Here is a 14,914-nt window from a genome sequence, read left to right as displayed (position 1 = left end):
TGATAATTTTAGATTTCCTTCTAAAAAATGAGGGTTAACTTTATTTTATTAACTGCGCACGTTAAACTAATAAACATATGTGATTTTGTGTGAGGTTAACTATAAGAAAATACATACATTTCTCACACAATATCACATTTGAAACTAATTTTTGTGGTATATTTAAGCACCATTTTATGGCACTCATGCTTTACACAATAATACACAGAGTATTACTCCTGCTGTACTTTAACTCCACTATTTTTATCTGACAGCAACAGTAATGTGGCGTTTATATTTTCATACCTCAGTGGTTATTTCTTTGCCAAGAATACTTTTGTACTTTTTCTTAAAAGTTAAAAAAAAAAGTGTAGGACTTTTACTTGTAATAGAACATTTTTCCATTCTGATATATAGGCTACTGCCACTTTTATTTGAGAAAAGCATCTGAATACCTGTTCCATCCACATGTTGGCATACATGACTTTCAAATCTCAAGTTCTGCTCACATGTGATAAAGGGCACAGGCCTTTTCACATTTCACCTCACGAGATACAGGCATATCTGACTTTCTCATCATTTGAAATAGCATCTCATGTAATGGCGTAACTGCAAATGATCCAAATATTAACTTACTATTTGCCAGAAGTGGATTAAAGCATCAGCAATGCTCTCCTGGATGATTTTATCAGTTATTTCCTCCAAGTTTCCCACTTCCTTACCCTGTAACTTCACAGGCTACGAAACCATAATTGAATGAAGACAAAGTCAGACAAGATCTTTCTGTTGTCAGGATTATTTTAAACCATGTGATGTTACAGTGGTGTCATTTGTTTTATGGTCTATATTGTGAAATGTATTTACTTTATACTGCCTCTTGTTTTCCTAACCATGATTAATAACAAGTTGCAGCAGAACTAAAAAAAAAAAACATCACCAACTGTTTTTTCTTATACTGTGAACAGCTTTCCACATCAAACACATTCAAGACAATAATTATTACTCTGCTTTTTCATGCAGGGAGTTGGAGACTGTGTCCAGCACTGCTCTGATTCCAAAATATGTGAGTTGGTGTTGTCTGGGCGCTAATGACAGCCTATCTCTGCAGCCATCAGAGCAATTACAGCCTGATTCAATGAGCTTTCGTATCGTTGCTGACATGTTCACATGAAATGCCACAGCAGGCGACATCGCGCTTTGAACCGCGGGAGAGGAGCGTGGACATACAGTAGATAGCCTACAGTCGATGGTGTACACACAGAACACTGCTGGCACTGGGCAGCTGCCATTTGAGATCTTGTTTATTCCAGTCCAGCCGTGCACCTTGAATATTTCCTGTCTTTTAAGTGATCCGGGAAATGAGAAATATTTGGTGAAATTGATAAAAGAACCGAGATGACCACTTCAGGCTGAGCAGCATCTCCATTACCACAATGATTTACGACCGGCTGTTTTATAAAGAAAAAAAAGGAGGGGGGCGGGGGGGGGGGTGACTTGCACAGAGCCTAAAGGCGGGCTGAGCACTCAAGAATGCGACCCGTCCACATGTTGTCAGTAGCTGGAAATGCTGAGCGCTACAGTGGAGCGCAGCGCACCACACCGAGAGCGCACGGGAACCTGTAGACATTACCTCTGTTATTATCACTTCTCTCGTTTCTGATTTCATATTTTTAAAAAAAGATTAAGAGGACTTATACAATTTAATATGTCTTATCCTTTGACGCATTTTTTCTGGCATGACTAATACTCCTCCTGTGACTGATTTTACTTGAGGCTATAGGAGAGAAAGACGCAAAATGGAGACGTTCACGATACACGACATGCTCATAAATTCAACTGATCTGAACAAGATTTTGTGCAGTTTCGGGATCAAGAATATCTCGGAGTGCGACGGCGCGCAGGAGCCCTCACCCGAACCTAAAGGTACAGTTCATTTATCCTGTTTGTTCAATCACTATCAAATGCTCTGAAACATCCTATCGACTGGTGACCAATTGTATTCAGGTATTTGCTGTTTAAGTTGTTAAACACTGCGACCAGTTGTGCCAAAAGACCTTTGGGCATTTTTTGCGTCAGTGCGCATTACGCATATGGCTCAGGTCCTCAGTTAAGCTGATGTCTTCTGCTGTGTCTTAGTGTGACACATATGTTGGCACTGTACACTAATTCTGCCAATGTCAAGTGAGCACAGCTGCCATTATAACGCTTCACGGCAACAAAATAGAGATTCTAATAGCGCAAACTTTGTACATTTCTGCGCATAAAACCAAAGAAGACGCTAAGAGATTCCCTTTAATTTTATTATAGTGATACTAAGAGATATTCTGTCAATGCTGAGCATCAAAGTACTGTGTGTAAGTCGCTGTGTGGGGATATTTTAGGAGTATAAGAGTGATTTTTGCGCATGAATGAGTATAGAGGCTGTGTGCGTGAGAGAAAGGGAAAGGGAAAGGGTGAGTCAACTGCTATTTAGGTCACATTTTAAGAATGACATACCCGGACTTTACGTGTGCGTCTCCTCACCCCCGTCCCCCGCGCTCCCTCTCTCAGACATCAACCAGACAGTGCGCATCGTCCTCTACAGCCTCATCTTCCTCCTCAGCGTCCTGGGCAACAGCCTCATCATCGCCGTCCTGGTGAGGAACCGGCGCATGAGGACCGTCACCAACCTCTTTCTGCTGTCCCTGTCCGTCAGCGACCTGATGGTGTCCCTGGTCTGCATCCCCTTCACCCTCATCCCCAACCTCATGAGGGACTTCATCTTCGGCACCGGCATATGCAAGCTGGTCATGTACTTCATGGGTGAGTGGATTCATGATGTTACAGTCAGGTTGTGATGCAGCCTCTTGTCTTTTCAGGTCTTAAATCCTTAAAGCTACAGGTAAATGTTTGAACTTTTATGACCTTTCTAGTTCATAGAGGTGATTAGCTGTGAGGTGATTGTTAAAAACACTTTATAGATTTAGGTGTTCAGTCAAAATGTGATATTTTATTTTTTCCAATAACCTTTTTTTTTTAGTTAAGAGCTGCAGTGGCTCCTGGAGAACGCTCCCCCGTGTTTCCTTTAATTAAAACCCATTTCCATTTCCTAATATCTCTACCAATGTTTCAACTCCATGTCTCCATGCTGAATTATTATTGTGTTTTTTATTGTGCCGGTAATATCATTATTTGTCAGGCAGAGGATAATTGAAGTCATCTTAGGCCGTGTCCCGAGCAAGGTTCATTTCCCTGCATCTCCAAATGTTCCCGGTGCTTTAATGAGCTCAAGCAACAAAATGAGCTGAAAACAGCCCCAGTCTTTGGAAAACATTGTTGTCAGACAGTGCTGATTTACCTGAAGCCATATTTTCAATTTTCAGAACCAGTTCAGTTTTCAGATTGATGTTCGTGCAGTGACACCAGATAAAATTTCTCTCAACTTGCCATAAATCTCTTTAAGATTAAGACATGAATGTACAAGCAGGTTTTACGACATTGCAACCTGTTTGGAAGCAAAATTTGCATATTAGCAGGTTCTGGACTTTGTAATTGAGCTCTTTTGAGAAAAACCTGCACCAGACACAGAGTATTTCATATATCTTAAAACATGTCTTGACAGGATCTTTAAATAAAAGTGAACAGCACAATTTGACCTGCTTCCATGTCAGATTATATTAATAGTAACAAGACAAATCAAATCATTTCAGAAAACAAGGAAGACAAACAAGCCATTAAACTATTACTAGCTGCCCAACATCTTAATGGTCAACATAGCATAAATAGAAAAACTTTAACTTTTACAAGGAACATAAGTAAAAAACATAAATACAACCAAAATTTGGATAGGGTATAGCAAGTCAAAATGCCTGCTTTCATAATGGACAATAATTAGCTTCAATCTTGGACTGCAGTGGGTGTGTGATGTGATGTACTATAAATAAAATAACCTGAAAACTGAATGGAAAGAATGCAGGTGAGTTTGTGTTTATGGTAGTGGACAGACCTGCTTTATTCATTTATCTATTTTATTTTATTTTTTTCTGACAGTTTTTATGACAGTAATAGCAGTGGCCACAGACTATGGAAGATTTAAAATGCCTTAATAAAAACAAATCGATTGAAGAAATGATTTTATGTCACAATAAAAAACACCTCATTCAGTGATTAAAGATGGAGGACTAAATGATTATCCCGCCAACATGTTTTTCATTTGATTATGGCAAAATATACATAAGAATATGTGTTGTATTTCATTTTGTTACTTTGTTTCATTTGTTTTTATTTAGGCATTTTAAATCTTCCAAACACACAGCTTCAAAAGAGATGATTTAGTCAGATGGATGTGAGTCACTTCTAGCCTGGTTTTATTTTCCTTGGGCTTTTGATAAATTCTTCTTCTACCTCTGAAAATGCCTCTGTTGGGAGTTTTGTAATAAGGTGCAGTCATTATGGACGGTGAACTTTTGCCAATATTTCATTTTCATTCAATTACAAGTCCGCTAGGTAATATAATTTTCATTTTTCTCCATACTTCCTCTTGCTCCATTTAGCCCTTCGGTGAGATCAGAGCACTGTCCTCCAGGATTATTACCTCATTTGTCCCTGTGTTTATCTGTTTATGTGTCGCTGCTCTCGGATTGTACACAGCGATAATATGAATGTATTTATAGTTCTTCTTGTTATTGTTACTGAGTGTGTTAACAGTGGTAAGAGACAGTGCAGGATGTGCTCTGTCACTACTCAGCAGCTAAATTTAGCACAACAAAATATTAATGTGCCATGGCATCATGAGCATTACGGTAAACACAGTGACATTTTGTGAAGGCGCTGACCATTCTGGGAGTTATAAAGTTTATGGCAGAGGGAGAAAAACCAAAACAAGGTGAAGGGGAAAGTTGCCTAATTATTGGAATAGTTACATTTTGGTTAGTTACCAATTTCATGAGTTTCTGTGACACATAAAGTCGCAGCTAAAAGCCAGTTAGCTTAGCTTAGCATAAAGACCAGACACAAGAAGAAATCGCTAACCTAGCTCTGTGTAAAGGTTAAAAATGCACTTAAAAGCTCACTACTTGACATGTTATGTCTTGTTTGGCTATAGGCTATGGCTATATTGTTCTGTCTCATCTCTCAACAAGGACTTGAATCAGCGTATTCCTTGAAATGCCAAGCGGTTTCTTTAAAAAAAATCACTTGTCTATTGCTTTAATGTTTCAGATTAATAGTTAATGTGGTTATGTTTGCGCCTTTATGAGGTATTTTACATTTTTTGATTTTCTAATCTGTGCAGGTGTCTCAGTAAGTGTTTCCACCTTCAACCTGGTGGCCATCTCCTTGGAGCGCTACAGTGCCATTTGCAACCCGTTGACCTCCAGAACATGGCAGACCAAATCCCACGCCGCCAAGGTCATCACTGCCACCTGGGTGGCTTCCTTCATCATGATGCTGCCCTACCCCATCTCTAGCACCCTTAAGCCGTTTACCCGCGTCAACAACAGCACCGGGCACATGTGCCGTCTGGTGTGGCCCAACGACATCATCCAGCAGTCCTGGTGAGCTGAAAATAAGTGCATTAGGGAGCGTCGTACCTTCACTGTCCCACTAGGGTGTCTTCACACTCAGATTGTGTGGCAGCAGAAGTAGCCCATCGCTAATTTCAGATGGCCCCTTTATTGATTTTCTCAGTCTGGTGATGCTGGTGAGAGACGACCTCTTGGGAATATCTTCTGACGTGCTGCAGATCATGCCCTTCAAAATAAAAGCACAGAATTTCTAAGTATAGTAGAGCATTCCGCCTGTGTTAACTCAAATTAGATGCAATGAATGCTCATTTGCTCCCACTTACTCACCCACGTTTGTCCCTTGCAGGTATGTGTCTCTGTTGTTGCTGCTCTTCCTAATCCCTGGGATCGTCATGATGACAGCCTATGGACTCATCTCCATGGAGCTTTACAGGGGCATCAAGTTTGAGCTGTCCAACAGGAAATCCAGTAGAGGTATGAAAATAAAACAAAAGCAAAATTTTCTTTTTAAAGGATGAGGAAAGCATTATTCTGTATTTTTGTTACTGTAAACATATACAATGAAAAGACTGAAACCAACAATGTATTAGCCCTCTGTCAATACTTTCTGACTTCTCCACAATATCTCTGACTCTCAACCCCAAGCCCATTCATCCCTAGTGAAGACCTAAACATCTTTAAAAATAAAAGGCTGAGTAATTTCCTGAAATTGCTGGGCACTGTAGTTTTTAGCAAATGCTACACAAAGAGGTGTAAATACTGCATTTGTTAGGGACTACTTTCAGCTGTGGATGAATACACATTTGGTGCTATAGCAAGTATTTCCAGCAGGACAGTGTCCTGGCTATGTAGACAATACTTGTTAGAGAGGTTAACTCACCTTTGGTTTTGTTGTTTTCATGGGATTTTTGGCGATGACAAAAATCTAAAATATCACCAGACTGATCTTTTAAGTTTGACCTTTGACGTTGTGAGTTTTATCTTGAATAAAATCCTTATCTTTCAAAAAGCATCCCTGGCTTTTTGATGTCCCCCATTTCCAGGTCTTGAGTGACAAGCATGACGCCAAACTTTAAATGTCACGGGGGGCTTTGCTGCTGCACCTTTAATGCTGCTGACAAAATTGCACTCTTACTCTCCAGTCTTTTCTCTTCATTGTCTCTACCCTGACAGACAGGCAGTGCAGCACTGGCAGCATCAAGCCCGGAGACAGTGACGGCTGTTACATGCAGCCATCTAAAAAGAAGAGCATCACATCGAGCACAGGCAACTTTGCCAACTCCAGCAGCAAGGCCTCGGTGGGGCGTGTGTGTGGCAGCAACTCCACGGCCAACCTGATGGCCAAAAAGCGCGTGATCCGCATGCTCCTGGTCATCGTCTTCCTCTTTTTCCTGTGCTGGACTCCGGTCTTCGTGGTCAACGCATGGCAGGCTTTCGACCGGCGCTCAGCCTACCGACTGACCGGCGCACCCATCTCCTTCATCCACCTGCTGTCCTACACCTCAGCCTGTGTTAACCCCATCATTTACTGTTTCATGAACAAGCGTTTCCGCCAGGGCATGCTGGCCACCTTCAGCTGCTGCAGCTGCTTCCGGAGGAGCAGCAGCAACTTCAGGAGGTCAGCTGGAAGCGGGATGGCCAAAGACGAGGCGGGCAGATCAAGAGCGGGGCCAAAGACCACTGAGCAGAATGGTCATACCCCGCCAAGCGGAGCCAGCACACGCTTCACCTACACCGGCATCCGTGCATCGGCCTGGAGCGAGCTGACTTAAAGTGGACTGATATGTCTGTAAGAGCACTGGCCTGAGTGCAAACACTTGTAGGGAATCTGTGGGGAGTTGTTTTAACTTAAAGCCCTCATGCTGCTTATAGGACTGGTTTATGAGCGCCTATGTCGCTTTAGCTTGGAGCGTGACATGACATGGGCACAATAGTTAATGACCGTGGAGCAGAAGTGGTGTACATTCAGTGCTCTCACAGCAGATCAACATGGCCAGATGTTTCCCTGCAGCTTATAGTGTTCAGGATGGCTGACTGATGCCTGAACATATAAAGCCCTGAAGGGCCACGAGTCTGGCATAAAGAAGGAGTGTTTTGATGAAGCAGAGTACAAATTAATGTAGTTTATCATTCTCCATACTATCTTTAAACACACTGTAGCTGTATCTCTACCACAGTCATTAGTAACCATACAGGGAACAGTCTCTCTGCTCTTTCCAATTCATTGCTTTGAGCTATCAGTAACAGGTTAAAAAAACATTTAAAGTCACAGTCAGTGCCAGAGGGTTTAGCCTGTGAAAACTGTTTCTAGTAAAACACATTGCCATTATCTCAAAAGGCAGATATATCACAACCTGAGCAAATGTAACCACAGATATCTGCATGGAGAGATAGTACTAACGGAAATGAGAAAACTTTCTATTTTTATCGTTTAATCTTTTCTTTTTGGATTTCAGTTGAACTGACCCTTTAAAGATTAGTATGCAGGTACATTCTGATGTAGTAAACCCCTTCAACGAGGGTGAGACAAACACTAAAAAAGTACTTGACCCAGGTGATATTCCTTAAGGAGCTATTTGTAGGTTTTGCTACTGCTATGTAACGTTAGCATTAGCAGCTGTTTACTTACCAAGTCTAGAGGAAACGTTGCAAGGTCAGCATCAAACCTCTTGCCAAGCAACCATCACCACCACCTGCTCCTGACAAGAGACCACTTCAAAAAAAAAAAAAAAAAGTTAACATATTAGTTACCAAAACAGCAACAGTGCCATTTAGTCTGTGTTCTGCAGCTTTCAGTCATATCACATGATCTCTATCAGCAGATACTTTGTCCAGTTGTTGGTGGTCAAGGATGAAGTTTGAAACTCTACAACTCAGAAGAAGAGGGAAATTTCTATGACAACTGGGCAAACTCCATCTGCTGATGAAAACCATGTGATACGATCAAAAGCTAGCTTGTAAATGGACCTACAGGTCAGATTGTTTGAACTGCTGTTTCCAAGGTCAAGACTGAACTCTGAAACTCAACCATACCAGTGTTTTTGCAAGTTTAACTACGACTACAAACTGCAAATCAAGAAATCATTACTCCTGTAACTATTTCAAAGCATTTCATGTTGTAGTTTTTATTTGTGTGTGGTATGACAATTAATTTATCAGACTTGAAAACTTGTGTAATCATCAGTTTCTATATTGTTGCATTATTATCAAGCTTAAAGTGCACTATAACTGACAAGACTTACTGCAGACTTTCTTGTAAACAAACACAACAAAATAGTCATCAGTAATGTAAACTATTCATGATTTGTAGTAAATTGGCTACAACATGAAAGATCATTGGTATGGTCCTTTAACTTCTTTTTGATGCCAGTAGCTGAGAATTAAAGTGAGAGGCCTGTGTTCATCAGTGGCTGCCTGTCAGGCTGCAGTGTCACTGTACTCAGCAGCTTCGATTCCCCCAGTGCACAAACAGCTCTGTCGCATCCTTGACCCACTGTGTGTGTGTGTGTGTGTGTGTGTGTGTGTGTGTGTGTGCCTAAGGGGTGGAGGGGTTATACTGTGTGTGCTATGGGACCTGGAGAGGCCTTATCATTTTTGTGGGACTTTAAACACCTGCACCCCTCACACACACACACACTCTCTTCAAAGAGTGAATTCCCAGCATTCATCCTGTTAAATATAGCAGCATCAATGTAGCAACTTATTCCTGTTTAGTTTCTTTGTGTTGATATGTTGCAATGTTAACGTGAGTTAAATATTGTTCTGTGAATTCTTACTTTTCCGTTTGTTGCGCTGATGGAAAATGTTGCATTTTGAAGTACTATGTTTTATTGCATGATGATGTGCCTATTTTGAAGGAAGTCCTGTTAAACATATAGGCATGTAGTTGAATGTATGAGCATAATCCCAGTGATTTTACAGGTTTATGTACATGTACACAGGCGCTGGGAATGGTATTGTGTTCTCTCACAAACCTACAGGTCTGGTTGACCATATAAAGACCTTGAATGCCCGGTGCGCAACTGCGTCTGCAAATACTTGGGGCAGAGTGACTCTGAGCTTTTAACGGCTTTAATAAAAGTGGATCTAAAGGACAGAGGGGCATTAGGGCCCAGACAAGTGGCAGAAAGAAAATGGGGGGGGGGGGGGGGGGGTCTGTTGGGACTTCTTCCCGGGGATAAGAGCTCCATTTGGGTTTGGTAGATGCCCAAAGCCCCACCCGCCTTCACCCTGCAGCAGCCACTGGGAGATATTTACCTGCTGTTGTTGAAAATGACTCAACAAAACTGTGTTAGAAACGTTATGTGCTTAAGCTTCTGATGGCGATTAAAAAGATATATACACAAAGTGAGATTTTATATCACTTTTTTTATTTCTCATTTTTATGCCAATATTGCAAGTTTTTTTCTTGTTTTTTCTTCTTTTAATGACATACAGATTTGAGCATGATCTGGAGCTGCAATATGTACAAAAACAAACTAACGTATGTTATCAAAAAACCGTCCCCTTTGTTTTGACGTTATTGCTAAATGTTACAAACGGCACAGGTTTCTACCATCAGCAACCCTTTGAGCACTGAGTATACTACCACAATGACACCTCTGCTTACCATTTACTAGAATAATACACAGATACAGTGAGAGTGAAAGATAGTGAAAGGACATGAAGAAGAAGAACAGGAGGAGGAGGAGGGGAAAATGACAACCAAAAAAAAAAAAGGTGATCCGAATGTAGCAAAGCTAAGCATAACAGGCTGCGTGTTAAAAACAAAAAAAGGAAGGAGGGGGGGAAAGTGAGAAAACTCCAAATGTACATACATAAACATGAGCGATAAAGAGTGAGGATGAAAAGTGTGAGAGAAAAAGAAAGGTTAGCGCTCTGTAGTGCAAACAGCCAAATAGTCTTAAGGAGAAGTAAGGCTGAGTGCGACAGAGAAGGGCTCCACACTCCTTTTTTTTTTATTTGTTTAAAGCTGCCTCTCACTCTGCCCTGTTTTGTTTAGCAGTGCATGAAAACTACATTATAAAAGACATTTGGCATATTAGAGGATACATACATTGTTCAGAGCTCATTATAAAAAAAAGAAAAAAGAACAGCTGCTTTTGGAAGAGTAAAACAATTATGACCAGACACACAAAGAGAAAGAAACTGGTTAAGATATTTTTTGTAAAAAGCATCGCAAATGCTAATGAGATGGCGTTTTTTTCCTCTCTCTGAAAGCTTTGTCGCCAGGTTAATACAGCGTGCGTTTTAAGAAGGCATGTAACTTTTTTTTTGACCCCTTTTGACAGTTCACCCCCCCCTTCATGAACGAGGGATGTTGTATCAAGTTATACGGTTATCCTCCCAGTCTCTTAAAACTCCACGTGTTTTAAGAAGGAAAAACAAAAAAACTGTAAACCAGCTCGGATTGTCAAGGCGACACATTTTTTTAAAAAAGCATGCATCACCCCCTTTATTAGATTGAGTAAATGTGACAAAGCTGCTCTGTTCAGACTCGCATGAGGAGATGAAGAGGAGCCAGGGCCAGGGGGGATGGGGGGGTAAGGGAGGGGTCGGGGGGGGGGGAGGGGGGTAGCCTAAAAGAGGCGACTCAACATGTAAACAAAAACCCAAAAATATCCAAGCTCGAGGAGGCAGGATTGGGGCGAGAGGAGGAGGAGAGTAGGGTGTGTGTGATGATGCTAATGCAGAGGCTATGTTAAAAAACTGGCTGAATTTAGAACTAGTAGACATAGAAAAAACACTCAAGTTAAAAATCTACAGTTAAGATTTTGTGACCTCCATCCTGCAGAGTAAAGGGTTCGAGGGGGTGGGGAGGTGTTTAGGGGCCGTGATTTACTCGGTTTCGATGCTACAATATCGCTGCAGCACCAACTCCTCCGCGATTCCAGGACAGACAGGAAGTGGCCTTTTTAGAAAAAAAGAAAAAAATACACTCCCAAGCCAATCTAGGCAGCACGGGCAATAATGCACTTTTCTTTTTTTATAGTTTTGACATAAGACAAGGGGAGACTTTGTACCAATAATTTAAAAAATATCAATATTACAATATAAAATATTTAACATTAATGACGGACAGGTGGACAAGGGTGGCAAAATGGGAGCATAACTTAATTTTTCTTTCTTTTTTTTTACATTGAAGGGGTGCAAGCGAATCCTTTTTTGTTCCTATTTCAAGGTTTTGTTTGTAAGAAAATTCTGAAATACTTCATTAAGCAGACATTCAAGTTACAGTATCGTTGTTCTTTTTCTTTTTTTTCTTCTTCTTTTTTCCCCGGAAGTGTATACAGTTGTACTGTAATACTAAGATCACAAGTATTGCCTTTGAATGTTTATCCACAATTAATCAGACATTTGGATTCAGGTGGAAGACAGAAAAAAACTCCAATGGATCTCAAGTTTTCTTTGTGTTTGGAGAGCAGTTTTGAAATGGAGCGAGTCTGACTCGAATATTCCATTACAGCGACTACATATGACAGTCACACACATACACACACACCCGCGCACACACACACACACACACACACACATATATTTGCTGGCTGGTGAACTAGTGCTCAGGCGGACAAAAAACGATGAAATGACCTGTACAATATTGCTGTTATGTTTGGAAATGCACATCTTTCATTAATAACACATTTAGAAGGCCTTTACGCGGTCGCCATGAACACAGATGAGTGCAACTACTCTGACAAAGTGAGTTTACAATGTACACACGCTTGTTTCTGCGAAGAGAATAAACCACAGGAGATTTTGTTTTTTTTGTTTTTTAAAAAAAGAAGGCTGGAAGGAGCTTACAGCGCTCGTGAGACGTTGTACCAAAAGTGAGAAGGTGCCGGGCACCGCATGAGAATTAAAAAAAAAAAAAAAAAACAACACACACACAGGGTTATTGTACTTGTACACGAGTAAAAAGAAAACCGATGAAGGCTGAGAGATCCCTTCAGAAGGCTGCTTCTGCTTTGCACGACAAGGTGGATCTGGAGCCGCAGCAACAAGCTCAAAACAGCAGAGCTCCTGTGATAAGAAGCGAGGCATTAGCTTGTTTTTGTGCTATGCACAGGTTCTTCCAAGGTGAGTAAACAGCAGATAAGAAAAAGTGAAGTTTTTTTTCTTTTTTTTTCTCTGTAACTGAAGTTATCAGTAAGGCCACATCAAATTGAAAAGTGTCCGTCTTTTTTCTTTCTCTCTCTCTCTCTCTCTCTTTTTTTTTTTTAGTTTAAATGCCACCAGAACTACAGCACACACTGGAAGACACCTTGCTAGGTGCGGTTTTTGAGAGACAAGTTCCACTAAGTTATCTGATACGTTAACAGTGACCAATAGAGCAACAGGTACAGGATATTAGATATGTGACTGGTTTGACTGTGTACACAGTAAGAATATACAGTACTAAGGCTATCCTTTTAAGTCAATGACTACGCTTATTACATTAGTTTGAAAAATGACAAACTGACTTGTTTTCGTAACCATGGAAGTCTAGTTTTCTGATGTATTCTGCAAACATTGCTATGGCTCCATGTGAGATGTACTGATGTGTATATTTTCCAAAGGAGACATAGCGCACATAGAGTATTGCAGGCAAGGCAGAGGCGTTGCTTAAAGCTTTTCTTTTTAAAGACTTCATAAAAACCAATGATAAAAAATAGGCCCTCTGAGGTTATTCCCCAATTTAAAAAAACAAAACAAACAAACAAACAAAAAAACAACCTTTGCTTATGTAAATAAACAACCCAGACTTCAGATTTTTTTTTCCCCAACGGAAGAAGTGAGAGTATCAAAAAGAAAGTTCAATCCAAAGACTGAAAAAAGCAGGCGTTTGTAGTAAAGGTTGCAATAACATACAGGTTGGGATTTTGGACCTCAAAGGGGGAAAAACAAAGCCCAAGCTCAGAGGAAGAATAGAAACTATTTGGTAACAAAAGTGTACTATATGTTTAATACAAAAAAGGTATGGAGAAAAATGTACCTTTACTAAAGCTTATACAAGATCCTTGGTCCATAAAAACTATGTTATCGTCACGTTTTATGTGTGTCCCTCTGCATCCTTGCGCTCCCTCCAACAACAATACATCCAGCCCCCTTTAGGAAAAAAACACAAATTAATGCAAAATAACACAAAAACAAACAAAAAAAGGAATAATTATAAAACAAGTGGCAGGAGGAAATGGGGGGGGGGCAGCACAAAAAATATAATTTCCTTTCGAGAGAATTTTTTTTGTTTTGTTTTGTTTTTTTTTGTACGCTGGTGGATGTATTGTTGTTGTGGTTTTCCATTCTCACAGCCGTAGAAAGGTGCTGGTGCTCTGAGCCTGCAGGGACTTCACTCATTCCAAACACCAGAACTGGATAGGCAGGTCCCTAAAGTAACCACAGGAGAGGGGGCGTGTCAAGGAGCACTTTCGCTTATTCCCATTTGCCGACAATGTTGTGATGTCACTCCTCCTTCAGATTTCCCCTGCGTTCCTTTGTCCCACCGATTTTTCCATTTCAGCTTCTTTGTATCCAAAATTAATACGCAGCACTTTAGAGTGAGTCAGTTTTTGTTTATTATTTCCCATAGTCTTTATATACCTTCTGGTATATTTGCTCTCAAGGCATATTGTATTGAGTGGCCCCCTGTGTGCGTTAGGAGACCACAGCTGCGGCGGTGGAGGATGAGGATGTGACTCCTGCGTTGGAGGTGCTGTTGGGGCCGTAGACGCCGGAGCCGGCCTCCTGGCTGTTGCTGCTCAGCAGGCTGGAGTTTCCGGCCCGCAGGATGGCGCCCGCGGCGCTGCAGTGTGGCCGCGGCCCGGGCTCTGGCGTGTAGGTGAAGGTCAGTGTGGTGGAGTAGATGATGCCGTCATTCCTCACCAGCGTGACAGGCACCTGGACGGGCTGCCGCACCCAGCGCCAGCCCTCGCGGAAGGCGGAGATGTCGGGCACCACGCACAGCATGCTCTCCGCACACCTGTGGCGCGTTTAGTGAAACAACGCAATGAGTGACATCAGAACGTGAGAGCATCTTGATAAGATATAATAAGGCAAAGGTCACTGTCTTCCTTTTGTGTCCTATTTAAATAGTAAATAAGATGTGAGATATTTTTCTGCCTACTTGGGGCTATGAGAGCATTGGCAGTGAACTGAAAGTTTATAAAGCTCCATAGAGTCAATTTCACAAGGTTTTATTTTAGATAAATCACGTGTGAATGCACACAAGCAATGGGCAATATCCTCTATGACACAATTTCAATATATATGATGCTAAATTATCTGGAAAATGAATGGAGAAATTGTGTATTAATAAAACAACCAGATAACGACGTCTGATTTTACTTAATGCAGCAAAGGAAATGTTTTCTAACAGTACAGTGCTATAGTATTATAGTTCTGATAAAGTCCTGATTTATTCCAATGCAAAACAGCTATAAACTTTATCACCATAG

At 41.0% G+C, this 14,914-nt stretch overlaps 2 protein-coding genes across 2 annotated transcripts in view; one reads left to right on the top strand and one right to left on the bottom strand.

The window, feature by feature from the left end:
* The first annotated feature begins 1,506 nt into the window (after positions 1-1,506).
* cckar (cholecystokinin A receptor) lies at positions 1,507-12,362 on the top strand. Its single transcript, XM_018704471.2, has 5 exons — positions 1,507-1,902; positions 2,530-2,781; positions 5,252-5,513; positions 5,830-5,957; positions 6,657-12,362. The coding sequence occupies exons 1-5, from the start codon at positions 1,776-1,778 to the stop codon at positions 7,253-7,255; spliced, it is 1,368 nt and encodes a 455-aa protein (XP_018559987.1). The 5' UTR covers positions 1,507-1,775; the 3' UTR covers positions 7,256-12,362.
* Positions 9,832-14,914, bottom strand: part of rbpjb (recombination signal binding protein for immunoglobulin kappa J region b) — a 45,170-nt gene continuing 40,087 nt past the window's right edge. Inside the window, exon 11 of the mRNA XM_018704416.2 lies at positions 9,832-14,439. Coding sequence (XP_018559932.1) covers positions 14,115-14,439 — 325 coding nt within the window. The 3' untranslated portion in view covers positions 9,832-14,114. The remainder of the gene's footprint in view (positions 14,440-14,914) is intronic.

Source organism: Lates calcarifer, linkage group LG14 (assembly GCF_001640805.2).
Source record: "Lates calcarifer isolate ASB-BC8 linkage group LG14, TLL_Latcal_v3, whole genome shotgun sequence".
NCBI lineage: Eukaryota > Metazoa > Chordata > Actinopteri > Centropomidae > Lates > Lates calcarifer.
This window is presented reverse-complemented; position numbering and strand designations above follow the sequence as displayed.